This window comes from Stigmatopora argus, chromosome 13 (assembly GCF_051989625.1).
Source record: "Stigmatopora argus isolate UIUO_Sarg chromosome 13, RoL_Sarg_1.0, whole genome shotgun sequence".
Taxonomy (NCBI): Eukaryota; Metazoa; Chordata; class Actinopteri; order Syngnathiformes; family Syngnathidae; genus Stigmatopora; species Stigmatopora argus.
In genome coordinates, this window is record NC_135399.1 from 17,961,977 (window position 1) to 17,988,538 (window position 26,562).

General features: G+C 56.3%; 5 protein-coding genes across 10 annotated transcripts; 3 read left to right on the forward strand and 2 right to left on the reverse strand.

Moving 5' to 3' along the window:
- Window positions 1-766: 766 nt before the first annotated feature.
- LOC144087102 (SH3 domain-binding protein 4-like) lies at window positions 767-7,900 on the forward strand. 4 transcript variants are annotated; one of them, XM_077617407.1, is made up of 5 exons: window positions 767-1,081; window positions 3,512-3,679; window positions 3,960-6,259; window positions 6,887-6,927; window positions 7,326-7,477. In XM_077617407.1, exons 2-5 carry the CDS (start codon window positions 3,553-3,555, stop codon window positions 7,333-7,335), a joined length of 2,478 nt encoding a protein of 825 aa, XP_077473533.1. In that variant the 5' UTR covers window positions 767-1,081; window positions 3,512-3,552; the 3' UTR covers window positions 7,336-7,477. The 4 variants fall into 4 exon arrangements, with proteins under 4 accessions (XP_077473533.1, XP_077473531.1, XP_077473532.1 ...); XM_077617405.1 differs by lacking the exon at window positions 6,887-6,927 and adding an exon at window positions 7,598-7,900 and having other exon boundaries at window positions 769-1,077; window positions 7,326-7,514; XM_077617406.1 differs by lacking the exon at window positions 6,887-6,927 and adding an exon at window positions 7,598-7,900 and having other exon boundaries at window positions 769-1,073; window positions 7,326-7,514.
- A 522-nt stretch (window positions 7,901-8,422) lies between these two features.
- uck1 (uridine-cytidine kinase 1) lies at window positions 8,423-10,602 on the reverse strand. 2 transcript variants are annotated; one of them, XM_077617423.1, is made up of 6 exons: window positions 10,386-10,600; window positions 9,479-9,735; window positions 9,246-9,388; window positions 9,051-9,145; window positions 8,855-8,903; window positions 8,423-8,778 (listed from the first exon to the last, which is right to left on the reverse strand). In XM_077617423.1, the coding sequence occupies exons 1-6, from the start codon at window positions 10,479-10,481 to the stop codon at window positions 8,606-8,608; spliced, it is 813 nt and encodes a 270-aa protein (XP_077473549.1). In that variant the 5' UTR covers window positions 10,482-10,600; the 3' UTR covers window positions 8,423-8,605. The 2 variants fall into 2 exon arrangements, with proteins under 2 accessions (XP_077473549.1, XP_077473550.1); XM_077617424.1 differs by lacking the exon at window positions 9,051-9,145 and having other exon boundaries at window positions 10,386-10,602.
- Window positions 9,894-21,746, forward strand: cwc22 (CWC22 spliceosome associated protein). Of its 2 annotated transcripts, none has more exons than XM_077617409.1 (20): window positions 9,894-9,967; window positions 17,238-17,282; window positions 17,596-17,777; window positions 17,838-18,037; window positions 18,099-18,272; window positions 18,577-18,705; window positions 18,784-18,952; window positions 19,066-19,119; window positions 19,209-19,344; window positions 19,425-19,631; window positions 19,743-19,805; window positions 19,869-19,970; window positions 20,042-20,123; window positions 20,219-20,279; window positions 20,344-20,421; window positions 20,544-20,696; window positions 20,758-20,885; window positions 20,966-21,067; window positions 21,160-21,323; window positions 21,385-21,746. In XM_077617409.1, the coding sequence occupies exons 2-20, from the start codon at window positions 17,240-17,242 to the stop codon at window positions 21,681-21,683; spliced, it is 2,526 nt and encodes an 841-aa protein (XP_077473535.1). In that variant the 5' UTR covers window positions 9,894-9,967; window positions 17,238-17,239; the 3' UTR covers window positions 21,684-21,746. The 2 variants fall into 2 exon arrangements, with proteins under 2 accessions (XP_077473535.1, XP_077473534.1); XM_077617408.1 differs by lacking the exon at window positions 9,894-9,967 and adding an exon at window positions 16,865-17,080.
- Window positions 10,749-15,743, reverse strand: ankrd50l (ankyrin repeat domain 50-like). Its single transcript, XM_077617403.1, has 5 exons — window positions 15,572-15,743; window positions 15,067-15,248; window positions 14,545-14,962; window positions 14,217-14,437; window positions 10,749-14,147 (listed from the first exon to the last, which is right to left on the reverse strand). Exons 3-5 carry the CDS (start codon window positions 14,943-14,945, stop codon window positions 10,960-10,962), a joined length of 3,810 nt encoding a protein of 1,269 aa, XP_077473529.1. The 5' UTR covers window positions 14,946-14,962; window positions 15,067-15,248; window positions 15,572-15,743; the 3' UTR covers window positions 10,749-10,959.
- Window positions 21,747-22,172: 426 nt separating the features above from the next.
- Window positions 22,173-26,211, forward strand: znf385b (zinc finger protein 385B). Its single transcript, XM_077617420.1, has 8 exons — window positions 22,173-22,539; window positions 23,417-23,565; window positions 23,671-23,787; window positions 23,861-23,966; window positions 24,780-24,866; window positions 24,940-25,124; window positions 25,285-25,362; window positions 25,445-26,211. The coding sequence occupies exons 1-8, from the start codon at window positions 22,206-22,208 to the stop codon at window positions 25,565-25,567; spliced, it is 1,179 nt and encodes a 392-aa protein (XP_077473546.1). The 5' UTR covers window positions 22,173-22,205; the 3' UTR covers window positions 25,568-26,211.
- The last annotated feature ends 351 nt before the right edge of the window (window positions 26,212-26,562 follow it).

Here is a 26,562-nt window from a genome sequence, read left to right on the forward strand (position 1 = left end):
TGTGACGTCAAAAAAAGAAATGATCATTTTAAGTTGACAAAATGTCCAAACAGTTTATAGGAAGAAATAATGGATTAGTTATGGACCACTTGAGCTGTTGCGGAAAGGCTAAATGGACACAATAGCCCGCGGGGAGTCGGAAAGGGCAGCTCGTCCGTCCGGGTTTCCTGTCTTTGTTGGGGTCGTTGGAGCCAACGGCCGGAAGACACCTTCTTGATTCCATGCCGTGGGATGCGCGGACAGTGGGCGGAGCCTCTTTTCGACATACCCAAGGGCCAATGGAAAAGGCCTCCATCCCTACCATCGTCCAACCACAACTTGCTCTTTTTTAAAAAACTTTTCCTGTTGTAAACAGGAAGTGATCCGGAAATGACCCAACTAAAAGTCACCCAGAAATGGCCCAAATACAGGAAGTCACCTCACCTGAAAAATATTGTCTTCCGTTGCCGGCACTTGGACGTCCGATCCATGAGAAGTGGGAGGGTTAGCAGCGAATGAAGCGACTTCCGTTCAAAAGGATGACGCGTGGTCAACTTCATTGAGGCTCATTCCTATGATGAGCAAGCAAATGGACGACTCTGATCACGGTATATCGCTCCTAGGTTTTTCTATCGAGTATCCCAATGGCGAGCATTTTTGCACGGGAAAGATGCTACTTGATGGATTGGGCTGTGCATGGAAGAAATAGCCAATCAAATCCGTTTGGGATTTGTCCCGTCCACTGTGGGAGGGGAGAAAGTAGCCCCTCCCCGGCCGGGTGACATCAGCCGGGCTGGCCGCTGGCCTGCCTGTCCACCTTCCTGCCTTCCTGCCTTCCTGCCTTCCTTGCCGGCGCTCAAGCCGCTAGCTCGCTCGCTCTCTCTCCCTTCTCAAGCACTCTCCCTCACTCTTCCTCTCGCTCCCCCCCTCTCTCTCTTCCTCCCCCTCCAACTCTTCCCCCTCCCTGCCTTCCCTTTTTCCGAAACCTTTAGCGGTAGCGGCGGCGGCGACGCTAAAGAAGCTCCACGACGGACGGCCAGAGTTTTCCCCGAGGCCCCGGTGGCGGAACCGCGGAAGCAGACGCGACGCACTCGGTCGGTCGGTGAGCTGCCATCTTTTTTTTCCTTCTCTGTCTGGCGAGTCTCGTCGTCGTTGTCGTCGTCTTTGACGTCGTCGACGTCGTCGTCATGGCGGCGACGGGATTTGGCGAAAGTTCGCGTCGGAGAGGTTCGGCGAGTTTGGCGCGAAAGGCGAACTCTTTCGGCATTTTTCGGCCACCGACGCGAGGTTAGGCTGCCCGTTGCCATGGAGACGAGGAACGCGGATGCCTCGCTCGCTGGTGCCGAGCCGAGATTTCTCGCTTCCAGATGCGCGTCGATCCTCATCATCTTTCACTATCGTTGACGGCGATAGACGTCAATGGCAGCCCTTGACTTCGAATTTAGTGACCGTCTTGTTTTGTTTGAACTAAAAATAACAATTCACTGGAAAAGCTTTCTCTTGATTTGGGGGACTTTCCATGTCACTCCCGATAAATATCGGGCTTTTCCGTGTCGCTCTTTTATTGATTTGGGGGCATTTTCCCTTTCCTGTTCTTGGTCCCTCACTGTTAATCTCGGGGCATTTCCTGTTAATATCGAGCCTCTTTCTGTTGATTTAGTACATTTCCACAAGTCATCACATCGGCTTCTGTCCCCAATGACCCTTTAAAGTTGTTTTTTTGTTTAAGGCTGTTAGAGAAACTGGAAAGTAGTTGTGTTTCATCATTCAATTGGAAGTTGCTGTGATGTGGAGTTGCTTCTTGAATGGACTTCATTGTTTCTGGCAACACATGTGATCTTAGATAAGCCTGATGGGACAAAGGCCACGCCCCTTCCCCTGCCGCCGCCCCCCGCACACCCCTCCATCTTCCCCGGGGGAAGTCACGTCGCGGCCTGGTAGCGAGGAGGCTAATTTACACGCTTGTTTGTTCACCTGCCACCCTATCGCCCGCTTCTTAATGCTCGCGGGAAGTCTTTTGTTGCTAGCGAACTGCCAGGAACGACTCTATTTTTCTTTTTAATTGATAAATTTCACTTTTTTTCTCCTTAGTTCCAAAGTTGACCTGAAATTATTTGTTCTAGGGCCAAGAGCAGAAGGCGGCCCCCAAAATGGGGCCGGCCGGCTCGTTAGCGTTGAGCCGCATCGTTCCGCCGGTCTCGTGAAGGCTAACGCAAACGCAATGCTCTCGCGCGGTTCCCTCGGCGGTCGTCGCGGCCGCGCCGTTCCATTCCTAGCTCCCCCAGAATAATTCATGATGTCATTGCGCCGGCCAACATTCCTGGCATTCCCCTCGTTCCGCCCCTCCCCCCGACTCGCCGGAGGGTCTCCAAATCACGGCCAATCCTCTCGGGGAGCCGTCGAAACACCTGTGAGCGAACGCAAGGTCTTTTGGGGCCAGAAATTCAAAGCCCTCCGAGGAGGGTATTTGTTAGCACCCGTTAGCCACATCCCATTAGCCGCTCCTTCATTTTCTTCACCCTACAGCCAATCAAGACAAATACAAATGTCATTAGAAAACAATTGGAACTTTTTTGTTGTTGTTGTTGTTGCTAGTCATACACTGAGGCAATTCATTTGCGTTCCAGCGGCATAGACTAGGAATGGAGGGGGATGGCACGGCGTGGCCGCCGTTTGACCTGGTGGCGGAAGGGCCGGCTAGAGCTAGCCCCGTGCGGCTACGTCGCCGGCTAGCCGGCTGGCCGGGCGCCCGTAAATGACTGGTGTGCGGTGGGTTAGCCTTGACGCTAGCGAAGGGAGTCTCTACCTTCCGGCGCTCTCATCACAAAGGCATTTCCTCCTCGGCCGTCGACTTCCCGTTTCCCGGCGAGAGGCCCCGCAAAGTCCCGCCAAGTCCCGCAAAAGCCCCGCCTCCCTCCCTCCCTCCCTCCCTCCCTAGCCAGGATGCTCCTACAACTTTGATCTCCAAAGTCATTCCAACCGAGCAGGAGAAAAACAAACACAGGCAAAAGGTGTATTTATTCCAAACCATTTTCATCTCTTTCTGCCCTATCTCCTCCCGCACGTCAGGCGCCCCTCGGGCGCCGTTTGGCCCCTTTGTCGTTTTTCAAGTGGGGTCAGGGGTCGCCATGGCGACCGGCGCCGAGCTCCCGGCATCGGAGCGAGCGATGGTTAAGTGTCCTTCGTCGGTTGAGAAAACAGCAACGCCACAGCAACGCCTCCTGGGGCGGGGGAGGGGTTTTGATTAGGACCGGCGGCGCACGATGCACCTTCTGTCGCTTCTCGTTGACTCTGGGGCATTCCCGTGTCACTTCCTGTTTATTATTTTCTCTATTTTTTGAGGTACTGGCCGCTGCCGATCGAAAGTTGACCCGCTTGTGACTTTATGTCGATATTGACTGGCTTCCGGTTCATTTCACGGGTCGCCTTTGACCCGTTTGAAGTGGGAGGCCCACTTGCCGCTCACCGGTGGGAAAGAATAGAAATACGATTTCCCTTCAGCGCTTTGACGAAACGTCTCTCTCCGTTCCAGAGATGACGGGAGGACGGCGCCGCTGACGCGGCAGCGGAATCATGGCGGCCCATCGGATCCGAGCGTCGGCCAATAGCAACGCTCCGTCGCTGCCTCGCTGCAGGTCCGAGGGGACGTTGATCGACCTCGGCGAGGGCGTCTCCGAATCCACTCTGGTGGATGTCAAAGGTGAGCTGGGACCGCCTCCGGATTCTTCGGCCTTTAGCCGCCGGCCCTCGTGTCACGGTTCGCTTCCATAGATGAAAGATAAAGAGCCCCCAAATCAGGAAGTGACCCAGAAAGGCTCAAAAAGCTAACTGGGAGGGATTGGAGAATGCTCCCGAATGAATGGGTGGGCCCAAATCAACAGAGCGGGGCTCCAGCCACCTCCGAGAGTCGCTGGCGGGGCGACGGTTGGGTCGGCCCGCTCGAATCCGACTTCACAGGGCCCGGCGTTGTGTGTTCGCAGTGCCTTCTCCCAGTGCCTTACGCTTGGACGGCGCCGGCGCCACTCTGGGCGTGGCTCGCGAGGTGGTGGCCGTCAAGGACTACTGCCCGTCCGGCTTCACCGCGCTCAAGTTCTCCAAGGGCCAGCGTCTGTTCGTCCTGGACGCCTCGGGCGGCGACTGGTGGTACGCCCACAACAACACGGAGATGGGCTACATCCCGGCCGCCTACGTGCGGCCCGCCGGCTCGCCGGACTCCTCCTCGGGCGCCGGCGAGGAGTCGGCTTCGGAGACGGACCTCCTGGGCGAGTGGCTCCCCGAGCCCGCCCCTCCGCGCAACGGGAATCCCTTCGCCTCGGCGGCCAACCCCTTCCTGCGCGGCGGGGCTCTCCTCCCCCGGAGCCCGCCGGAGCGCAACGGCGGGCAGAAATGGGCCGAGGACCTCCTCCTCTTCGAGGCGCCGGCGGCGGAGGCGGCGGCCGCCGGCGACTGGGACGCTTTCGGCGGGGGCGGCGCCGCCGCCTCCGAGCCCACGGCGGCCGGCCTCCGAGGGGACGACCCCTTCTTCAGGAGCAAGCGGTCCTACAGCCTGTCCGACATGTCCCTCCTGCAGGCGCGCTCGGACGAGGCGGGCGCCTTCTTCGGCGGCGGCCTGAAAGCGCCGGCCCCGGAGCAGTTCCGCAGCCGCGAGGACTTCCGGGCGGCCTGGCTCAACCACCGCAAGCTGGCCCGCTCCTGCCACGACTTGGACTCCCTGGGCCGGAGCCCCGGCTGGGGTCAGACGCAGCCGGTGGAGAGCAGCGTGGTGTGCCGGCTGGAGGCCGCGGGGGGCGCCGTCCGCCTCCCGGACACGGACGTGGCGCTGCTGCTGGTGCCCCCGGGCCACGTGGCGGAGGGGGACAGCCAGCAGGTGTCGATCAGGGCCCTGCTGGACCCGCCCCTGGAGCTGAACAACGACCGCTGCACCGCCTCGGGCCCCGTGCTGGAGATCAGGCTGAGCAACATGGAGACCAAGACCGGCCTGACGCTGGAGATGAAGGTGTCGGCCGAGGTCAAGGCGGAGAAGCGGGAGAGCGCCCGCATCCTCTGCGTCCGCAGCCACTGCAAAGAGGGGCCCTATGCCCCCGTGGAGCCCGCCTCCCTGTGCGGGGACACGCTGCGGGTCTCCCTGGACAACCTGGAGCCCCGCATGTACCTGTGCGCCACGGCGCAGTCGCGGGGCGCCTCGCCGCGGTCCCCGGGCGCCTCGGTGTGGGACCACGTGGTCAAGAAGATCACGCTGGGCGTTTACGGGCCCAAGCACGTGCACCCCTCCTTCAAGGCGGTGGTGGCCGTCTTCGGCCACGACTGCGCCCCCGGGACCCTGCTGGTGAACGAAGCGGCCCAGCGGGCGCGCCCTTCGCCGCCGGTGGCCCTGCAGCTGTGGGGGCGGCATCAGTTCACCCTGGCCCGGCCTCGCGACCTGCTGGTGGGGCTGTACCCCAACACGGCCGACTACGTGGTGAAGGCGGCCGAGCGGGCCGAGGCGGTGCGGGGCTTCCAGCTCAAGCTGGGCAAGGTGGGCCGCCTGCTCTACCTGGTCAGCTCCCGCGGCGGCGGCGGCGCCGAGGCCAGCGACTTCACCCTGAGGGTCCAGGTGGAGGACGAGCGGGGCGCGGCGCTGGCCCAGTTCTGCGTGCGCACGCCGGCCCCGCCCCCCAAGACGCGGCGGCGCTTCCTGAAGAAGAAGGAGGTGGACAAGATCGTGCTGTCGCCGCTGGCGGTGGCGGCCAAGTACCCGGTGTTCCGCGACGGCCCCGTCGGCGAGCTGCGCTTGGGCAAGCTGCTGAAGACGGTGGTCCGCCAGAGCAAGAACGGCTACCTGCTGGAGTACAAGAAGGGAGACTTTGTGGCGCTGTTGAGCGACCAGAAGGTCAGGTTGAAGGGCCACTTGCGCACCAAGGAATGGTACGTGGGCTACTACCAGGGCCGGGTGGGGCTGGTCCACAGCAAAAACGTGCTGACCACCACGGGCCGAGCGCCGCCCGCCCGCTTGGGGGGGCCGGAGCTCACCGCCTCCTCCTTGCTGGAGCAGGTCCTCAGGCCCTGCAAGTTCCTCACCTACATCTACGCCTCGGTGCGCACCGTCCTCATGGAGAACATCGGCGACTGGCGGGCCTTCGCCGACGCCCTGGGCTACGGCGAGCTGCCCGCCGCCCGCCTCTGCCGCACCCGGCTGGACAGCGAGCCCGAGAGGGTGGCCTGCGTCCTGGAGAGGCTGAAAGAGGACTGCAACGACGCCCGGGGCAAGGAGCCCAAGTCCTTTCAGAAGGAGCTGCTCGCGGTGAGTCGCCTCGTGGCCGCCCCAAAGTCTGGCTAAATCCACGGGAAGTCACCCCAAAAAAAAAAAATCAACCGAAGGTGATCGCTAATCGAGTCGCATTTAATGCCTCCGAATGATCCGTAACGTTGCTCTAATGTCAACAGAAAGAGAGTTGATGGACGGATAAGAAAAAAAGGATGAGGGCTACGTATGCTTTGCAAAGCAACCCCAAAACAACGGCTTTGCAAAGTACCCATCATTTTGCCATCGTTTCTTAATCTGCAGGCGCGAGAGGGAAAAGTCATTTGAGCCCACGAGACGGACAAACGGGGGGTGGTAGTAAGGGGGACGGGGGGGGGGGGGTCACGGCCTCAAGGAGACGCATGGAATGAGGTTGCAAGGTCGCGCCGGTTCTAAATGGGAAAATAAAAGCCATCAAGCAGAGACGAGAGACGTTCATATCTCATATCCCCTATATATATTGAGCTCAATGCCAATTGGTAAAGCCATTAACGTTTGTCAGCCATTTTGGGTCAGTGCTGTTTGTTAGATACAACATTCTTGTCAATGTCAATCCACCGTAACCATCGAACCAATTGCTCAATTTACAAGCCATTTGTCAACCGCTTTATGTTTCGCCACTTTTAGCCACAACTACAAAGTAGAAGACCATTCAACTCTAACCTGAAGTACGTCACCCCCGGACTCGCCACGCTCGCTAAAATCTCAACGCCATTTCTGAGTGCCTGGGGGACGATTCTTTGCTTTGCTTTCCTTTACTTTCCTTTCTCTCCCGTCCGTCATTTCCTATTTGTTTGGGGGCACTCGCTTGTCGTTGACTGACATTAGCTTCATTTCGGGGAGTCTACGCGTTATTTCCTGTCGATTTGGGGTCACCTTCTGGACCTTTTGGAGTATTCCGGCCTCACATTCGGTACAGTTTGGAGCATTTCCTCTTCGTTTTGATGCACTTGCCACTCTCCGGCGACTTTTTGTTGATTTGGGGTCATTTGCAAGTCACTTCCTGTTGATATCAAGTCACTCTCTGCAACTGACGGGAGCTATTTTTGTCTTTTTTCTTCTTTAGGCTCTGCTGAAGATGGACTGCCAGGGCCTGGTGGCCCGTCTCCTGGTGGACTTTGTGCTGCTGACCACGGCGGTGGAGGTGGCGGGCCGCTGGCGCGAGCTGGCCGAGCGCCTGGCCAAGGTCTCGCGGCGGCAGATGGACGCCTACGAGGCGCCGCACCGCGACAAGAACGGCGCGCTGGACGGCGAGGTGGGCGTTCCCCGGCGTCGGCCGTGCCGCCGTTGTGTCTGACCACCGCCGCCGACGCGTGCTCTCGCTCGCCGGCTCTTCAGGCCATGTGGAAGCCGGCGTACGACTTCCTGGTGACGTGGGCGTCGCACTTGGGCGACAGCTACCGCGACGTGATCCAGGACCTGCACGTGGGGCTGGACCGCATGAAGAGCCCCGTCACGAGGCGTTGGAAGCACCTGAGCGGCACGCTGCTCCTGGTCCACTGCCTGGACGCCCTGCGGGGCGCCGCCTTCGCCCAGCCACCGCAGATCGACTGACTTCTTCTTCCTGGATTCTTTCTCTTTTGTCTCACGTCGTCTTTGTCGTCGTCGTCGCCGCCGCCAATAAAAGCAAAAATGTTTTGCTCCTTTTGTAGCCCATTCATCAGTTGGATTATGTGTGCGCGGCGAGGGCTCCCTCTGGTGGTGCGGCGAAGAAGTTAACAAATTCCTTCAACCTTTTCATGCGTCAATAATTACTTTAGAAATTTTTTAATCCCTACAGGGAACTCAAGGCTGTCATTGGTGGCGCTCGACGTCCAATCCCGTTTGACTAGTCTGCCAACGTCTGAAATTAAAGCATTCGCAGCAAATCTATCAAAATATTTGATCTATTATTGGGTTGATCGTGCAAAAAAAAGCTTAAACATCATTTGCATCAAAATAGACTGGACCTCTAGCATCGCCAAAGCTTTTGAGTTATTATTGATGTTTATTGCATTTTTTCTAGTTTCTACTAAAGGTCACCTCAAATCAACTTCTGCAAAACATGACATCAACCGCCCGTGAGCCATTCGTTGCCCCAAAAAGCAAAAAAGTCACCTGCAATCCTAGTTAAGCTCCCTGGAAGTAACAGAATCAACGGGAAGCGACCCATCTGCTCCAAAATTCATTTTAGTGCCAGAAATGGCATTTTATTGGCAGTGAACAACATTCCATGAAACAAACTCGACAGTAAATGAAGTAGCGGTCGTGGGATGCTCCCGCTTGAGTCCATTTTAGCTACATGGCTAACAGCCAACCAATTCGTTTTGCGGAAGATATTTGGCCCAAAGTCTCTTTTTGGCCCGGCTAGTGGGGTCGAGTGCTGGGCTCCAGCAACACCCGCTTGGGCGGCGGGTCGCGCTCGCCCGCCGCCGCCCGCTTGGAGCCGCGGCCCTGGCCGTTGGGCGAAGCCCGCTGCCACTTGCACAGGTCACCGTTCAGGATGTCCTGGATGTGCTGCACGATCAGGTTGATGGCCACTAGGAAGGAAGGAAGAGGGAGGGAGGATGTCAAATGTTGGGCCGTGGCCTCTCAGCACGCCCGTTTGGACCTCACCCATGTTGTCCACCCCTCGTGGAATGATCACGTCCACGTACTTCTTGGTCTGAGAGCGGCAAAAACAAGGCTTTGAAGCGGACGTCCCACCGGGAATCGAAAGCGGTGTCCGATCCGTTCAAAGCGGGCCATTTCCCACCGACCCAAAGGGGTCCAAAACTCCCGCTCGGAACGGACGGGAGGCGACGGCGCTCACGGGCAAGCAGAACTCCTCGAAGGCCGGCTTGACGAAGGTGGTGTACTGCGACAGGATCTGCTCCAGGTACCGGCCTCGCCCCGTGTCGCGCAGCACTGACGTGAACGTGGGTGGGCCGAAAGCAAAGCGGAGGTGGGACACGGCGCGGGGGGGAAAAAAAAGCAAAGGCCCACGTCCGTCCTACGCCCCGCCTACCTCTGCGCGACAGCCGCACGTCCGAGTCGGTGTCCACGAAGAGCTTCATGTGGAACATGTCCCGCACTTTCTGCGGGTAGAAGACCAGGATGCCCTCCAGGAGGACCACGTCGGCGGGGTACACCGTGATTTGCTCGGACAACCTTCGCCCGGAGCGGTGCGAGAGAAAGAGAGAGAGAGCGTCGCCGCCACCGTAAAGAGCCAATGGGCAAATTTTGACGGCCGGGTCTCACCTGGAATGGGTGACAAAGTCGTAGGTGGGCAATTGGACGGCTCGGCCCTCCACGATGTCCTTCAGCGTTTTGTACATGAGATCGTTGTCGAAGGCCTCCGGGTGGTCAAAGTTGTACTGGCCCTTGAGGGCTTTGGCCTTCTGCTCGGCGGTCAGCACGCGGTAGAAGCAGTCCTGGCTGATGATGGCCACCTTCCTCTGGTGGTGGTCCACCTTGTTCTGGCCCAGCAGCTCCATGATCTTGGCGCACACCGTCGACTGGGACAGACACGTCCGGAAGCACAGTGAACGAGGGTCGTCGGTGCAAAACCAGCGAGCGAGCGGCAGTCATGCTTCGCTTCTGTATTGATCTTATTTTGGTCACTTCCATTTGATTTAGGGACAATTCTGGCTCGCTTCCGGTCAATTTTGCGCAAGGACGCTTCGACCAATGAGCTTTCATTTGAAACGAGCAAAACCTGACTCAAAAATCATCGGGAAGTGACCGGGGGTAAGTTGAACCGGCACCCACAGCTCAAGTACTCACGCGACATTTTCTCCTAAATAGTAGAACAAAAAATGTCTTAACACTGCAAACACTTGGGCGTCGCCCGTATTTGTTGACGGCACCGTTTTAGTTTGCGCTGGTTGTACCTAATATTCTGTCTAACTCTAAAGGGTCCTCTGATATATTCAAATATTCAATTCAATTCATGAAGCGCGCAAAGAAAACAAAAAACAATCAATAGAAAATGAATGAAATGAAGATATGTAATGAACGCGATTTGAAAAGAAAGAAGCGTTTCTGTTTATATAAAAAAAACGCCCCATACGTATTTTTGTTGTTAGCAAGTGGGCGTGCAGTCCACGGAAGGAAGGAAGGTAATGCTAGGCAAGCTAATGCTAGTGCTAATGCTAGAAGAAGCAACCTTGCCGCTGGCGGTCCCCCCGCTGACGCCGATGAGGAAGGGCCGGTGATGCGGCCTCTCTCCGGGCTCCTCTGCCGCCACCGCGGGGGCCTCCATTGCCGTCCGAAAAGACTCCGAGAGCGAGCGGACGTGCTCACCTTGCGCTAGCCGGCTAACGCTTGTCGTCACGGTAGCATTAGCCAACGAGCCGCCGCACGTCTTCTCGCGAGAAGGGACGAGATCTCGTGCAGCACACTCTTAACTTTGTCACTACGGACGAGATTTCGTCACTACAATACATATTCAAATGCATTCAGAAACCATAGAATTATTTCAAAACTTTTATTCCAGCAAATAAGAGTATCTATAATATTTCAAGTCGAAACTAATGAGGTGTTTCAAGTTGAGCAAGGAAGAGAAGATAGAGGTTACCCAGAACTGACCCAAACTCAAGGGGAAGTGACGTGAAATGGACCCAAATCAACAGGAAGTGACCCAGAAATGATCCCAGCTGATAATGCCCTGATATTAACACTTCTAGTCCAGCGGCTTCTAAGTTGTCTCGGCACTTTCAGACCATTTTGGGCGTTGGCGTTCAGAGCGGGGTCTCTCTCTTGTTAAAGGAAGTCCCGACGGGACCCCCGAAGCGCAGCTTGACGGCCCGCTTCATGTGGAGCCGCTGGCCAGGTGTTTGCACGGAGACACCCGGGACCATCGTGGCATTGCGCTTGGGTGGAGGATCCCAAGCCTGCCCTTGTTGGGGACCCCGTACCCTGGCCGGGATTGAACTTTGGCTAGCCTTGCCGGCCCCGGCTGGTGCTATTCTCTCCGGGTTTTTCAGGTTCCCTCGGTCCTCAAATCCCAGGTTACGGGAAGAAACTTTGGGCGGCGTGTCCGAACGGACGCCGCAAAGAGATTCGCCTTGGGCCGGCGGTCGCTTCGAAGGGCGGCCCCGACTTCGAGGTAACGAGCGCCGCTGGACCTCTTCGGTGAAGCTGAGGGTGTCGGCCGGGACCGTCGGCAGAGTGGCCAAGGAGTGGCCGGTGGACCACTTCCGGGAGCTGTGGGCGGGAGACGCCACCGACGGCGAGATTGGGGTTTTTGAAGCCAAGATGTTTTTGTCAGGGGAAAGTGCGCCGCCACGGGTCGCCGGACCTCCACGAGGCTCGCCCCCAAACTTCTCCAGGAGCCGTAGCACTTTGTGGCGCTCGTGCCTCCGCGCCACCATCGCGGGTGTCCGGCCATATTTGTCCACGTGGTGGGGGTCGGCCTTTCCCTCCTCCAGCAGCACGGACACCACGTCGGCGTGGCCCTGCTGGGCGGCGATGCCCAGAGCCGTGGCCCCCTGGCGGCACGCCAGATCTATCGCCACGCCGCTGGCGGACAGGAGACGGCGCGCCGCCTGGGCGTGCCCCGTCCAGGCCGCCGAATGCAAGGGCGGCCTGCCCTCGGCGTCCCGGGCGTTGGGGTCGGCCCCGTGCTTCAAAAGCAAGTCGGCCGCCTCGGCGTCCCCCCGCCAGCAAGCCACGTGCAAGGCGGTCCGGCCCTCCGAGTCTCTGGACTCCGGAGGCGGCCCCCCTTTTTCCAGGAGGAGAGCGGCCGCGCCCAGCCGCCCGTCCAAAACCAGGAGGTAGAGCAGCGGTCTCCCCTCCGCGTCCCGCACGTCCACGTCGGCCCCTCGACGCAAAAGCAGCTGGGCCACTTCGCCGCGGTCCTCCAGGAGGGCGGCGCTCAAGGCCGAGCGTCCGTCGTGGGACCTGTGGTCGACGGGCGAGCGGCGGTCCAGCAGCAATCGGGCGGCGCCCAGGTGGCCTTCCCGGGCCGCCAGCATCAGCGCCGTACGGCCCTCGGCGTCCGTCTCGCCCACCCGCGCCGCGCTGCCTGGCTCCGTCAGCGCGGCGCAGACCGCCCGGTGGCCCTCGTGAGCCGCGGCGTGCAACGGCGTCCAGCCCAGGTCGTCCTTGTGGTTCTCGTCCAGGCCCCGTTCTAGTAGCACGCGGACCGCCCCGGCGCTCCCCCTGGCCGCCGCCAGCCCGAGCGCCGTCCTCCCTTCGTCGTCGACGGCGTCGGCGAGGGCCCCCCAGAAGAGGAGCCGTGTCACCGTTTGCACGTGGCCCATGGCGGCGGCGGCCAGCAGGGGGGTGACTCGTGCCCCCCGCCCACCCGCCGTCTCGTCCACGTCGGCGCCCGCGTCCAGCAGGAGTTCCACGATGTCGTCGTGGCCCTCGTGGGCCGCCAGGAGCAACGGCGTCATCCTGTCGCGGTCTCGGTGTCCCGGATTGGCGCCGTGCTCCAATAGCAGACGGGCCACCTCGCCGTAACCCCGGCGCCCGGGCACGGAGGGGCCGCAGAGGGCCACCACCGACAGAGCCGTACGCCCGTCCCCGTCGGCCAAGTCCACCCGCGCCCCGCGGTTCAGCAGCGCCGCCGCCGCCTCCGGGTGTCCCATGTAGGCGGCGGCAATTAGAGGGGTGCGGCCTTTCCAGTCGGCCTTGTCCGCTTGAGCCTCGTAGTCCAGCAGGACGAGCACCGTCTCTCGGTGGCCCCCCCAGGCGGCGGCCCTGAGGGCCGTGCGGCCTTTCCCGTCGCATCCGTCCACTTTGGCCCCCGCTTCCAGCAGAAGCCTCACCGCCTGGGCGTGGCCGCCCCAGGCAGCGGACCGTAGGGGCGTCCAGCCCTCCTGGTCCGCGCGCTCCAGCATCTCGGAGGCGGTCCCCGCCCCCCGCTTCCGCACCCAGTCCAGCAGAACCCGCAGCACATCCGGGCGCCCTAGTCTAGAGGCCAACCCGAGCGGGGTTTGACCCCGTTTGTCGCCGAGGAAGGGGTCGGATCCGGCGCTCAGGAGCAGCAGGACCCGGTCCGCGTTCCCTTCCGGGACCGCGTCGGCGAGCGAGAGTTGCCCGTTGGCGGAAGCCCGGTCCCGACGGAGTTCGCCGTGGGCCAATTCGCCGTTGGAATCGCCGGGCTCCGCGGCGACCAGTCCGCTCATCGTCAAGAGCCGAAGGACTTCCCGGTGGGCGGAGGTCGGCGCTCGAGTCTCCAACGTGGACAGCAATGCGCCGGCGGACAAAGTCAGGGCGGGGACGTCGGCCCAGATCATCCACAGAGCCAGAAGCCAGGGCTTGTCCCGATGCCGGCCGGAGCAGACCAGATGCGTCCCCAGCTGAACGGCCTCCTCCGACCTCAGCCGGGGTCCCCTCCACGTCAGTGACGCGGCCAACGCGCCGTGGCCCTCGGCCGGGTCGCACACGTACTTCCCGCTACAGTATTTGATGTCCGTCAGCCACTCGGCGAAGCTGTGGTGGAAAAGCGCTTTGCCGCCCTCGGGACCATCGGTCAGAATCGGGCCCAAGGCCCCCAGCTTCTTCTCAAACTCCTCCACGCCGAGTCCCCTGTCACGGGCCCAGACCGCCGCGAAGAGGCGGCGAGGCGCCAGGGCCCCGGGGGCCGCCAGGATGACATTGAGCAGAGGCTTGACGTCGTGGAAGAGCCCCCGGGGGAAGAGCCTTTGGCACAGCCACAGGTAGAGGCCGTTGAGGGTCCCGGGAATGTCGCGTATCTCGCGGAGCCCCACCAGGGAGGCGGCCACGCCGTCCAAGACTCGCTCCAGGTACAGGAAGCAGCCGCCGCTCTTGATGTAGAGCAAATTTAACATGTCCGCCGTGTCCGGCGTGACCTGCCGTCGAAGCGCCGCCTCCCGGTCCAGCCGTTTTAGGATGTAGCGCTGCACGTCGTGGACGGGGTTGGGCCGACGCAGGTCGTCCAAGCGCAGTTTACAAAAACCTGACGCCACAAAAGTCGGCTTTTAGACTCGGAGGCGGGCGCTCCCGAAAAAAAAACAGTGAGGTCTACCTGGGAACATCTTGCTCACGGCCTTGCTCTGACACCGGAGCGAGCAAACCAGAAAGATCCAGTCGGGTATCTGCTTCTGGTGGGCGGCCAGAAGCTCCGCGATGGAGCGGCTTTTCCCGGTGCCCGCCGAGGTTTCCCGCGGGTCCGTGTCCAGAGAGTCCACCAGGATCATCACGGTCTGGGGCGGCGGAGGCAAGTCCAGCAAAGGCTTCAGGACAAATCTGTGGGGGAAAAATCCCACGGTGGGATCACGGGAAAGAATTGACACCCAATGTCCACATTCTTTGACCCGCCGGCAAAAGGAAGCGACTCGGAGATGCGTACAGACCTCCGGAAGGCCAGATCCGGGTCCCCCCGGCAGTCCGGGGCGCCCGGCGGCAGGCGGCGCCGCAGGTCGGCGGCGTGCCGGGGCGGCAGCGCCGCCGCCGTCCTCAGCTGCTCCACGAGCGCCATCACGAAGCGCCACGGTAGGGCGGCGCCGGGCTCCCCGCGCCGGCAGAAGTGGCGGGCCAGACAGCGCGCCGCCAAGCCGGACGCCCGCCCGGCTTGCGAGTCGGGCCGCGTGGCTTGGACGCACAGCGCCGTCTTCCCCGCCCCCGGGCCGCCCGTCACCAGGACTCCCGGCGGACTTCCCGCCGCGCGTCGGGCTTCCAGGCCCCGCCAAAGTTCGTCCAGCGCCCATTCCCGGCAGAGAAAGCGGCGATCGCGCGGGACCGCTGGGCCGCTCATGACGCCATCTTGGCTTCCTGCCGGCGTATTAATGAACATATACATATTCATGTTAATGAACACGTATATGTCACTTGGAAATGTGGCAAAATCAATGGGAAGTGAGCCCAAATCCACTTACTCTTGACTCAGGAGCTGATTGGGCGAGTCAATTCATCGACTGCCATCCTCGGGCCCCACGGTGTCTGCTAGCATGCTAGCAGGCTAGCAAGGAGGGGCCACTCGTTGACGCTCTCTTGTTCACATTCTTGTCATTTCTCACGTTGACGACAATTCCGAGACGCTGCCCGCAAACATCACTTCCTGTCGCCAACAAAACATTTGCAAACTATCTTCATATTTCATGCCATATTCCATATTATGCTAAAAATGGTTTAGTCACCTGCCGTTGTTTACAACGTGGTATTACGTTAGAAAATACAATGTTTTTATCTTTTCAAAATGATCATTTATACTATGCCAGTACATATGTTGTATTTTTCATCTTGACTCAAGCACAAATGGAGTCCATTTGTAAAAGAAAATGAACATTTTAAAAATGAAATCAAATAGTTTGAAGTGTAAAAACAGGTTGGTTTCCAATACTATATAAAGAAAGAAAGAGAGAGATTTTTGAGTTGTCTTACCTTCCTGTTTCAAGTGCTACTAATGATGGAAGGATGCATGCGTGGACGCAACTTTTTCATACGAAAAACTAACCCAGTCGTAGCGTGCACATGATTCAAAAAAATGACTGGCTGTTCATTCATGCACTGGAAATCAAAGTTATTTGCTCCAGGGCTTTTTTCTACTTAAGGGGGCCTGACTGTGGGTGGGGCCAACTTCACTTTCCCAGCCTATGGTTCCTATTTACTGGGGTTCTTTACATTTGGTGACCATTTCAGTCACCTCCTCCAAAACTAATGTTTATTTTAAATGAGTGCTAAGTTTGGGTATGTGCCCTGGATTGTGAGAATATTTTAAGATGACAACATTTCTGATGGATAAATACAACCAAATGTTACTCACTTTTTATTTGAGTTCATTTTGCCCTGCCACACACACACACACACACACACACACACAGGCACAAATGTGACAAAGGACCTTTGACCTCCCGCAAATTCTGTCATGACAGAGCTACAAATACCAAACGAGAAGAATGTCATAGGGCACATGTGTCAAAGTGGTGGCCCGGGGGCCAAATCTGGCCCACCGCATCATTTTGTGTGGCCCGGGAAAGTCAATGATGAGTGCCGACTTTCTGTTTTAGGATCAAATTCAAATGAAGAGTATAGATGTATATTACATTTCCTGATTTTTCCCCTTTTAAATCAATAATTGTCATTTTTTAATCAATTTTTCTATGTTTTTAGTTCAAAAATCATTTTGTAAAATCTAAAAATATATTTAAAAAACTCAAATAAACATTGTTTTAGATCTATTAAAAAAACTGAATATTCGGGTCTTTTAATCAAATTCTTTTAATCCATTTTTTTTAATTTTTATATTCTATCTGAAATGGTCCGGCCCACGTGAAATCAAGTTGACGTTAAAGCGGCCCGCGAACCAACCCGAGTCTGACACCCTTGTCATAGGGTTTTTACTGTCTTCCAAGTCTACAGAATACAGAAATTATTTCTTCCGTAGTGGACGTATTAAAGCAATTCCGTGTGGATATTGAAAAAATCCAAGTATGCAGTCAATTTAAGGTATCTCTAACGTTTATGGGAAAAATAATTTTAATAATTTATCGCTCTTTCTAAATATGCGCTACATTATTATCACGGGTTTATCGAAAGGCACTGAAACAAAATGGCCGACAAGTGATGGCTCGCCCCAGTTCACTCCTAACGCTCATCAGACATCTAGTTCTATATACGAGATCAACGTTTTAACCACCCTTCCATAAGCTGAACCGGAAAATCGTTGTTTGAAAATCCCTTTTGTGAACTTTGGCGGATATCTGACCCGGAAGTTAATGGAGGACTTGGCGAGCACTGTCCGCCATAAGTCTTTTTCCACCCTTTCTGTTGTTTATCGGCGAAGTAAGAAAACAAAAAGTGCACATTTCAAGGCGTGACTAAACATACTAAAGGCAAGGAATAGCCACGGAAGACGAGAAAAGAGTTTGTATCCAAGATATCATCTGAAAGGTAAATCTCTCTCGAGCGACAGCTAGCTAACATCCGTTTTTCAAAAGCGGATAAAAATGTGGGAATGCCACGAATCACGCACGGCTGCATTATTATTTTATCAGGCGGTAGTATAACAACTAAAATGCGTGTAGTCATTTGTCCTTGTGTTTTTCAGATATGGACTCTCCCAGCACGAGTCCTGCTAAAAAACAAAACAATGGTAAGTTCATGTCAAAGTATTGGAAGTCAGAAAAAGATGCGCATTGTAAATGATAATGGGTTAACCATTCATTTTTTGGTCGTATTATTCGTTTTCGAGCAAATGTATCATTTTTGTGTCAACGTTTTTAGCAGTCGAAAGAAAATCATTTTTTAAATTAATCACCAATTTAAAAAAAAATATTTAAAAAATGGATTCATCCAAGCCTAGTATGAAATTGTTTGGACACGTAGTGTCACATTTATTTGGTAATATATAACAGATTGTCATGAACGACTGCAATTTATTTGGCTTTCCTTGTGTGCGACCGAAGGAGAGTCCGACGAAGAACCCGCGGCGGCCACGCGGGATTCTCCCGTCCTCCAGAATCCAGAAAAAGGAGAAGGCGACCCCGGCGGCAGCCCGGCGGGAAGCGCCAGCTCCGACAGCAGCGACGGCGAGGAGCGACACGACGCCGCCCTGAGGAAGATCCGGAGCAGCGTTTCTCAGATCACGGTAAACCTGGAATCTCACGTCGAGTCCGTACATGAAACTGAAGTGCGCTTGTTTTTTTAGCGGCCCACGGAGCAAGCGGTACCGGATAGCGGAGAACCCGGCGCGTCCAGATCCAGGAGCAGGTCCAGATCCAGAGAACGAGACAGATACAGATCCAGGAGTCCGGACAGATCCAGGGGACGGGGGCGATCCAGATCCAGATCCAGGTCCAGGTCCAGGTCCAGAGAGCGTGATCGTTATGATAGAGGACAGCACCCTCGGTAAAAAAGATGCGACCCGGTCGTGACATGGTTTTTTTTGTACTGAAATCATTGTTCCCAGGGATCGGCGACATGACGATGAGCGGTGGCGGCGGGGGCGTGGCCGCAGCCCCACCCCTCCACCCAGCAAGAAAAAGAAGGAGGAGCTGGACCCCATCCTGACCAGGACGGGCGGCGCCTACATCCCGCCCGCCAAGCTGCGCCTCATGCAGCAGCAGATCACCGACAAGAACAGGTGGGCTTGCAAAAAAAAAGTAGCATTTAAAAGGAAATGACTGCTTTCGTGGAGAACAATTTGATCAAATACAATAGGGATCATTTTTTTCTATGAAAGAAATACAGATGAAAAAGATGGCCATTAAGTCATCATATTTACTATTGTTTTGTATAGAATTGTTTAATATAAATCAGCGATGAAATGAAATTTGTGATTTTTTTTTCTTCTAAATAAGATGATAATAATTGAAAATCAAGCATGTTGTGTCAATCAAAAAGAGGACGTCTTAATTTGATGGTTTGACTCCTGCCCCGCCCTGCAGCTTGGCCTATCAGAGGATGAGCTGGGAGGCGCTGAAGAAGTCCATCAACGGTCTGATCAACAAAGTCAACGTGTCCAACATTGTCAACATCATCCAGGAGATCCTGCAGGAGAACATCGTGAGGGGCAGGTGAGATGAAGACGCCTTGAGATCAGATGAGATGAGACACCATGTGAGATAAGAGCAAGCCACGCCACACGCCTTCAGGGGTCTGCTGGGCCGCTCGGTGCTGCAGGCGCAGGCGGCCTCTCCCATCTTCACGCACGTCTACGCCGCCGTGGTGGCCATCATCAACTCCAAGTTCCCGCAGATCGGCGAGCTGATTCTCAAACGTCTCATCCTGACCTTCCGCCGCGGCTACCGGCGCAACATCAAGGTAGGACGGCAACCCGGCGACGTCTCCGCCTCCCCCGGCCACGTCTCCGCCCCCCCGGCCATGTCTCCGCCCCTCTGAGGCTCCTCTCCGTCCGTCGCCTTGTCCTTTTCCAGCAACAGTGCCTGACCTCGTCCAAGTTCGTGGCGCACCTCATCAACCAGAACGTGGTAGGTTCCGGCGCCGTCCGGCCGACGGGATTGGCGGGGCGTGGATGGCGGCGTTCTTTCTCCCTCCGCTCGCTCCCCCCCCTTCGCAGGCCCACGAGGTCCTGTGCCTGGAGATGCTGACGCTGCTTCTGGAGCGGCCCACCGACGACAGCGTGGAAGTGTCCATCGCCTTCCTCAAGGAATGCGGCCTCAAGCTCACCGACGTCTCCCCCCGCGGCGTCAACGGTCAGCGGGCCGGCGTCGTGGCCGCCCGGCTCCCGGCCTCGCCGCCTACTTTGGAGTTGAATTTTGCGGCGCGCTTTCAGCCATCTTCGAGCGCCTGCGCAACGTTCTGCACGAGTCGGCCATCGACAAGCGCGTGCAGTACATGATCGAGGTGATGTTCGCCATCCGCAAGGACGGCTTCAAGGACCACCCGGTCATCCCCGAAGGGCTGGACCTGGTGGACGAGGACGACCAGTTTACGCACATGCTGCCGCTGGACGACGACTACAACGGCGACGACATCCTCAGTAAGTGCGCCGTCGTCGTGGTCCCATGCCACCGTATTTTCTCGCATATAGGCAGTTTATATGGCGGTAAATACGCTAATGGCCCGCCTGCGCGTACGTGTCCGCCCGCAGATGTCTTCAAGCTGGACCCCGACTTCCAGGAGAATGAAGAGAAGTACAAAACGCTGAAGAGAGGTAAGGAGGAGCGCCACCGCCGTGGGACGCCCCGACGAGAGCTTGACGGCTCCGTCTCCGCAGACATCTTGGACGAGGGGAGCGGCGGCTCCGGAGACGAAGGGGACAGCGAGGACGACGACGAAGACGACGATGAAGAGGGCGACGACAAGCAGGAGGGCGAAGGTGGCGTCGTGTTGGCCTTCCTTCATTCCTTGTTCTCCTCCTCCTCTTCCAATGGTATCGTCTCTCCTCAGACGAGAAGGTGACCATCTTGGATCAGACCGAGGTCAACCTGGTGGCCTTCAGGAGGACCATCTACCTCGTCATCCAGTCCAGGTTTGGCCACACGCCCCCGTCAATGTTCAATTCATTTCCGCTGCGAGGGGCCATCAAACTAAGGAGGCCTAAAAAAAAAACCCTTGACTTTGCAGTTTGGACTTTGAGGAGTGCGCTCACAAGCTGATCAAGATGGAATTTCCCGACAGCCAGACGGTAAGGCGCCGGCGCCCTCCACACGAGCGCTTTTTACTTTATCGGCGTGGCTTTCTGTTTGCAGAAGGAGCTTTGCAACATGATTCTGGACTGCTGCGCTCAGCAGAGGACCTACGAGAAGTTCTTTGGCCTGCTGGCAGGGGTGAGGAGAATCAATTTTATACCCTCCGATTGAATTTGGACGCTTCGCGTGGCTTTCGGGCCGTCCTCCTCCTCCTCCTCCGCACCAGTGCGCCATGTTTGTGCTCTTCCACGCGTGCGCAGAGGTTCTGTCTACTGAAGAAGGAGTACATGGAGAGCTTTGAGGCCATCTTCTCCGAGCAGTACGAGACCATCCACAGGCTGGAGACCAACAAGCTGAGGAACGTGGCCAGACTCTTCGCTCACCTGCTCTACACCGATTCCGTCCCCTGGAGCGTAGGTGCCCGGCGGGCAGCCGGGTCCAGTTTGGATGGCTCTTGACGGATTGTGCCCGCAGGTTCTGGAATGCGTCAAGATCAGCGAGGAGACCACCACCTCGTCCAGCAGGATTTTTGTCAAGATTCTTTTCCAGGAGCTCTGCGCCTACTTGGGCCTGCCCAGACTCAACCAGCGCTTCAAGGACATGTAAGTGGGCGGAGTCAGGCGGAGTCGGGCGGAGTCAGGCGGAGCCAAGGCCACTCACCTAACCTCGGGATGTCTTTCAGGACCCTGCAGAGTTTCTTCGAAGGTCTTTTTCCCCGCGACAACCCCAGGAACACGCGATTCGCCATCAACTTCTTCACCTCCATCGGCCTGGGAGGACTCACGTGAGGAACGCCGGGAACGTCCACGCCGTCGGGCAGCGGGCGCCAAGCAGCGTCCACCGGGTTCCCAACGCATCTCCGCTTTTGTCTCCCAGTGACGAGCTGAGGGAACATCTGAAGAACGCACCCAAGATGATCATGACGCAGAACCAGGAAGTGGAATCTTCCGACTCTTCGTCCTCTTCTTCTTCCTCCTCCTCGTCCTCTTCCTCCTCTTCCTCCTCCTCGTCCGATTCCGATTCGTCCTCGTCCGACTCTGGTGCGTCGCCCGTTCGATCTCGCGGGAAGCAAATGGTGGCTAACCTTTGACCCTCTCGCAGATTCGGACGAGAAACGCAAGAAGAAGAAGAAGAACAACAGACGGAAGCAGAAGGTAGCGAGCGACAAGAAGAAGAAGAGGGCAAGCCCGGACCACCACGGCGGCGGCGACGGCAAAGGACGTCGACGCAAGAAGGAGGAAGAGAGGAAAAAGGAAACGGACAAGCGCGGGCGGGACGTGAGAAGAAGGAGTGAGGAAGACCAGCGGGTGAGGCGGGAAGACAAACGAGGGATGGCTCGAGACGAGGAGAAGAACAAGGAGAACAGAGACGGCAACCGAGTCCACAGGAGGAGGCACTGAAAGCCTTTTTGACGTTGTCTCGTCCTTTTTGAGCAAATCATTAAAGTTTTTTCTTTTTCAAAAAAAAAAGTGCTGTCTGTCTCATTGGCCGAGTGAGCGCCAGCCCGACCCTCGGGAGTCTGTCGCCGTCCCATGGCGGCCAAAGCAGTGAGGGAGGAGTCCCGAGAAAAATTGGCTGAGATTTTTTTTTAATGATACATTCACCCGTTTTCATTTTTAATATCAATGTGGACACCAGCATCTTACAGACCACATTGGCCACTATTCACAATAAGAAAATTATTACTCTTACCTTTGACGTCCAGACACACCAATTAATTTGTGCTGTGTCGTAACCAAATTCCATCGAATACAAGGGGTCTTTACAGTTCCCGTGTATGAAGGAAGCGAAGCTCCAATTTGTTGTGACACCTGCAATATGGCGGCCGAGCTGACGTATCGAAGTGCTTCCATCGATGTACTTCCGTTCCCGCCGATCGACCTATTCACTTCACTTCCGGCTCCGGACACAACAGCGGGAAAATGGAGGCACGTCAACCCTGGAGCTCGTTCAATGACAGAAAAAGCACTAGCTTCAACGGAAGGGACACTTACAAGATTCCCAGAATGACGGCGGGCTCCTTACCACCGCCGGCCTTCGGCGAGCCGTATTACAACCAGCAGTACGGCCAGTCTTACGTGCAACCGCCCGGTGAATCTCAGGGCGAGCCTTCCTCCGCTCCACTCGGCAGCGGATTGAATCGCCACCATAGCGACGTTAGCTACCATGGCTATCCCAAACAGGCCACCGCTCAGCCACGGGAGCCGTGGAAGCAAAATGCGACGGAATGCCTTTGTTGTTGCCCGGCACACGAAGGTAAGTCGTGGAACCCGTGACGCCGAGTCGGTTACGTTTGAAAAACCGAAAAGCACGGATAGCCAGCCAGCCGCCTGCCATCTTCCCTCGAGCCGATGTTGTCGGACGACATACTCGTCGCTTATGTTAACTTGACAAAGTCAACTTGAACAAGTCCAGCTTCCTAAACCTGTGCTCTTTAGACTATATGTAAAAATGTGATACTCGTGAATCCAGGTGACTTTTTATTATTTTTTTATGCCAGTTTTTGAAGGTACCGTTATTGCGCGACGGCGCAGAATGCTGACGTCATTTTGTAGTAGTTGCAGTAGTAGTAGTAGTAAAGTGACCAGACTCTTCGTAGTAGTAGTAGTAGTAGTAGTAGTACTAGTAGTTGCGCGTTCTCTGAATCATTGGGTGCCATTGACGGCCCTTGGGGTCCAATCTATGTCAAGTGGAATGCGCGAATGATTCAATCAATGAGGGCCCCAGAACGACTCGAACTAAATGATCAATGTATCGTTTGCGATTAAAACAATTAAAAATTCTCCCGCAGGCTATGTCTACTATTTTAACAGTAGTCATTCTCATCATTTTTTTATCAGCAGGAATCACTTAAACCAAAATGTTCACAATGACAAGTTGATGTCTGCGAACCATTAACAACAACAACAAGTAATGCAATGTTTTGAATCGCATCATTTTGACTTTTCTCCAAATATGACTTAAATCTCCCAATATTACGTAACAAAAAATTGCTCACACAGGCTTTACGTTGTCGTCGTTCGTTATCGAGGGCCGACAACGTTATCGGTTTGAGTTTTGCTAATTGTGATTGCTTTCTTGCGCCGTCTGTCAACTTCCAAATAACCCCTCCCCTTTGGTCTCTTTCGGGCAGGACGCATGTGCGCCACGCTAGCCGCCGCCTTGCCGGGCCTGATGGGGGCCGCCGCGGGACAAAGCGGAGCCGGCAACAAACCTTTCTTCCAGTTTCCCGGCAACAACAACCCGGGCGCCCTGTCCTCTTTTTTACCAAATTTTAACACGGTGAGTGGCCGCGCACGTACGCGACGAGAAGGCTTCGGCTGTCCTCGACGCCGGCCAACCGGTTGATTGCGGCGTCGCGGGTGCGTGTGTCTGTGGCGGCGGCAGATGGACCCGGTGCAGAAGGCGGTGATGAAGCACACGTTCGGCAAGGTCAGGAGGCAGGACGGCAAGAGGAAGCGGCCCATCAGGTGTGACATCTGCAAGATCAACTTCAACTCGGACGTGAGTAAGGCCGTGCCGCGTGGCGCCGCTTGCGGCCCCGGTCGCACCCGTTGACGCCGGCGCCTGTGTTCAGTCGCAGGCGCAGGCTCACTACAGAGGCAGCCGACACGCCAAGAAGCTTAAGCTGGAGAAGACGGCGGCCGTCCCTCCCAAGGCACCCGGCGCCGCCACGACAGCAGGTTGGCTTTAATGGGGGGGTTACGTGGCGGGAGGGAGGGAGGGTGATGGAATGTTCATTCATTGCCATTTAATGATTATTAGTAATATTTAATTAAACAGGAAGACATCGTTGACATACACTGATTACAACTTGCAAGGAGAAATCACTCATAACGCGGCTTTGTTCAAAAGTATTCTGACGTGCGGCATACTCTTCTCTCTATTTAGTCGCGACATACTGAAAACATTTAATGTCATCTGATTCAAAACAATTGCATAAGCTCACCCAATAACACCCTTAAGGTCAAAAAACAACTGCTCATATTAGATCGAAACCAAAACACCTGCGTAAGAATTTGCAGTATACGCATAATCATTTCTTTATAAGGTAAACTGCAGGCGTCCCAGTCAAAGCAATTTATGAGTCCTTCGTAGATCAGCATCCTTGGCCTGGAACAAGGGGTTTGTTGCCGTCAATAGTCCTGAAAACAATGAACTGGCCTCCAAAGCAGCTGTGGGGGAAAGTGTCCTCTTGTGTGGTCCAACATAAAGCATGAATTAATTTATAGCTTTATTACCTATTAAAAATGCTTACAAAACATATAGAAACATCCCAGAATAAACCCAACAGAGGGTTAGGTTACATCTTTCTTTTTCCTATTACGTCATCTTGATCTTTGGTCACTACCTGTTAATCCCCGGGCCGCCTTTTCTTGATTTGGGGTCATTTCTGGACGTCTTCCTGTTTATTTCTGATAGATTAAACAGTGCAGGTGGATGATTTGTGGCCGTGGCAATAACGCTTTCTCTCTCTCTCTCTCTCCCTCCCACAGGAAAAGCCCCGGAGGCCAAGCTGCTGTACTGTTCCATCTGCAAAGTGTCCGTCAACTCGCTTGTACAGTTGACAGCGCACAATTTAGGTGGGTGGAGCCTCCCGTCCGTCCGCGTCGCCGGATGCCATCGTCGGGCTAACGTGCACTTCTCTCTCGACAGGCGGCAAGCACAAAAGCATGTTGGACAGTGGCAAGACTAAGCCCGACGCGGGCGGAGTCGGGATCGCCGCCGCCGCCGACTCCGGGGCGGCCCTGACGCTCCCCAAGGGTTCTAGCCTCCAGGTGAAAAGCTTCCAGTGTGAAACGTGCAACATCCACGTCAACTCTGAGATCCAACTCAAGCAGGTGAGCGCTACGGCTCGTGGTGGGACGGGTGGGCAAATGGGTCCTCGAGGGCCGAAAGTTTTAGGCCGTTAGCACAAGAATTCATGCCACTCTATTGAATTGAATGCTTTTATTGTCACGATACAAGTTTGAAAGGATAATCCCGTGACGTGTGTTGCAGCACATCTCCAGCCAGCGGCACACGGACCGCGTGGCCGGGAAGCCCGCCAAGCCCAGGTTCAACAAAAAACAACAAGCGGTCGGTATCCTTCCCGCCGCCGCCGCCGAGCCCGCCGTGAAGTGCCCGGCTAGGCTCGAGCCTTCCCGTTTGTTCCCGTCAGGAGGAGGCCATGGTGGTGGCGGGCTCCTCCGACGAGTCTTCGCCCGGCTCCTCCTCCCAACTCCGTCCGGCTCCCGGACCCGTCCGGGCCGGCCAGGCCCCCGCCCGCTCTCTTCCCTACTGAAGCCAGGGACGGCGGTGGAGCGGAGGAAACGGCGGCGGCCGGCCGGCCGGCGGCGTGGATGACGTCCCGCTCCCGTTGGCGTCGCGGGATGCTTTCCCAAGTCGGACCATTAGCGGTTAGCCGAGCGTCGATGCTTTGCTCACCGTCGACGATCTCATGGGATCGGATTGAGACGGTCCTCTAACTGCGGTCCTGGAGGGCCCCCGTCCGGTCACTTTTCCATAATTCCCTCCTCTAGCACAGCTGAATGAAATGATCAAGTGATCAGCACGCTGTCCAGGAGCTTGATCACCACTCCGATGATTTGATTCAGCTGTGTTGGTGGAGGGAGACATGGAAAAGAGACTGGATCACAGGGGCTCTCGTGGACCGGAGTTGGAGACCCCCTGAATCAAGACCTTTTTTCCCCCCTCCTTAACATTATAAGTGGTTGGTGGATTTTGACGGTGCAGCCAGTAGCCGCTCCCTTTAAAATGAACTCTTTTTCATTGAGCAAATAGAAGACTTTAAGTAAGAAAAGCCACCCATCAGCGACCTACCTTCTTTCTGGCAATAATATTCTGGCAGAAGCGCACAGCGACCGCTTGGCTCTCATGGCCGCGGTACAATTCCAATGCATCTTAAGCGGTGGTGCCGGCGGCGGCGATCCGGCACGAGCCGGTCCGAATGAATCGCACATCCATCGCCATCCGTGATCCGGAAGGGATCGGGCGCCCGTCGACGGCGGCGTCTTTCCCGGGAAAGCGGTCTCCCGTGTCTGTCGCCGTGCCGCCGGTCCGCTTGGGATGATGTCAAGATGTCCGCATTAAATGTGTTTTTTGTCAAACTTGGTCGTGTTTTATGAGTCAAAGCCGCTGTGGATTCTTAGCTGAAATGCTAGAGTGCACGCTTACCATGTGAAAGGGTGTTGGATCCATGCCCACATGCTCCAAGTTGTCACTTTTCAGTTCAAATAGAAATGTGGTCAGCCAGTCCATGGCATGGTGGGGAGGGGA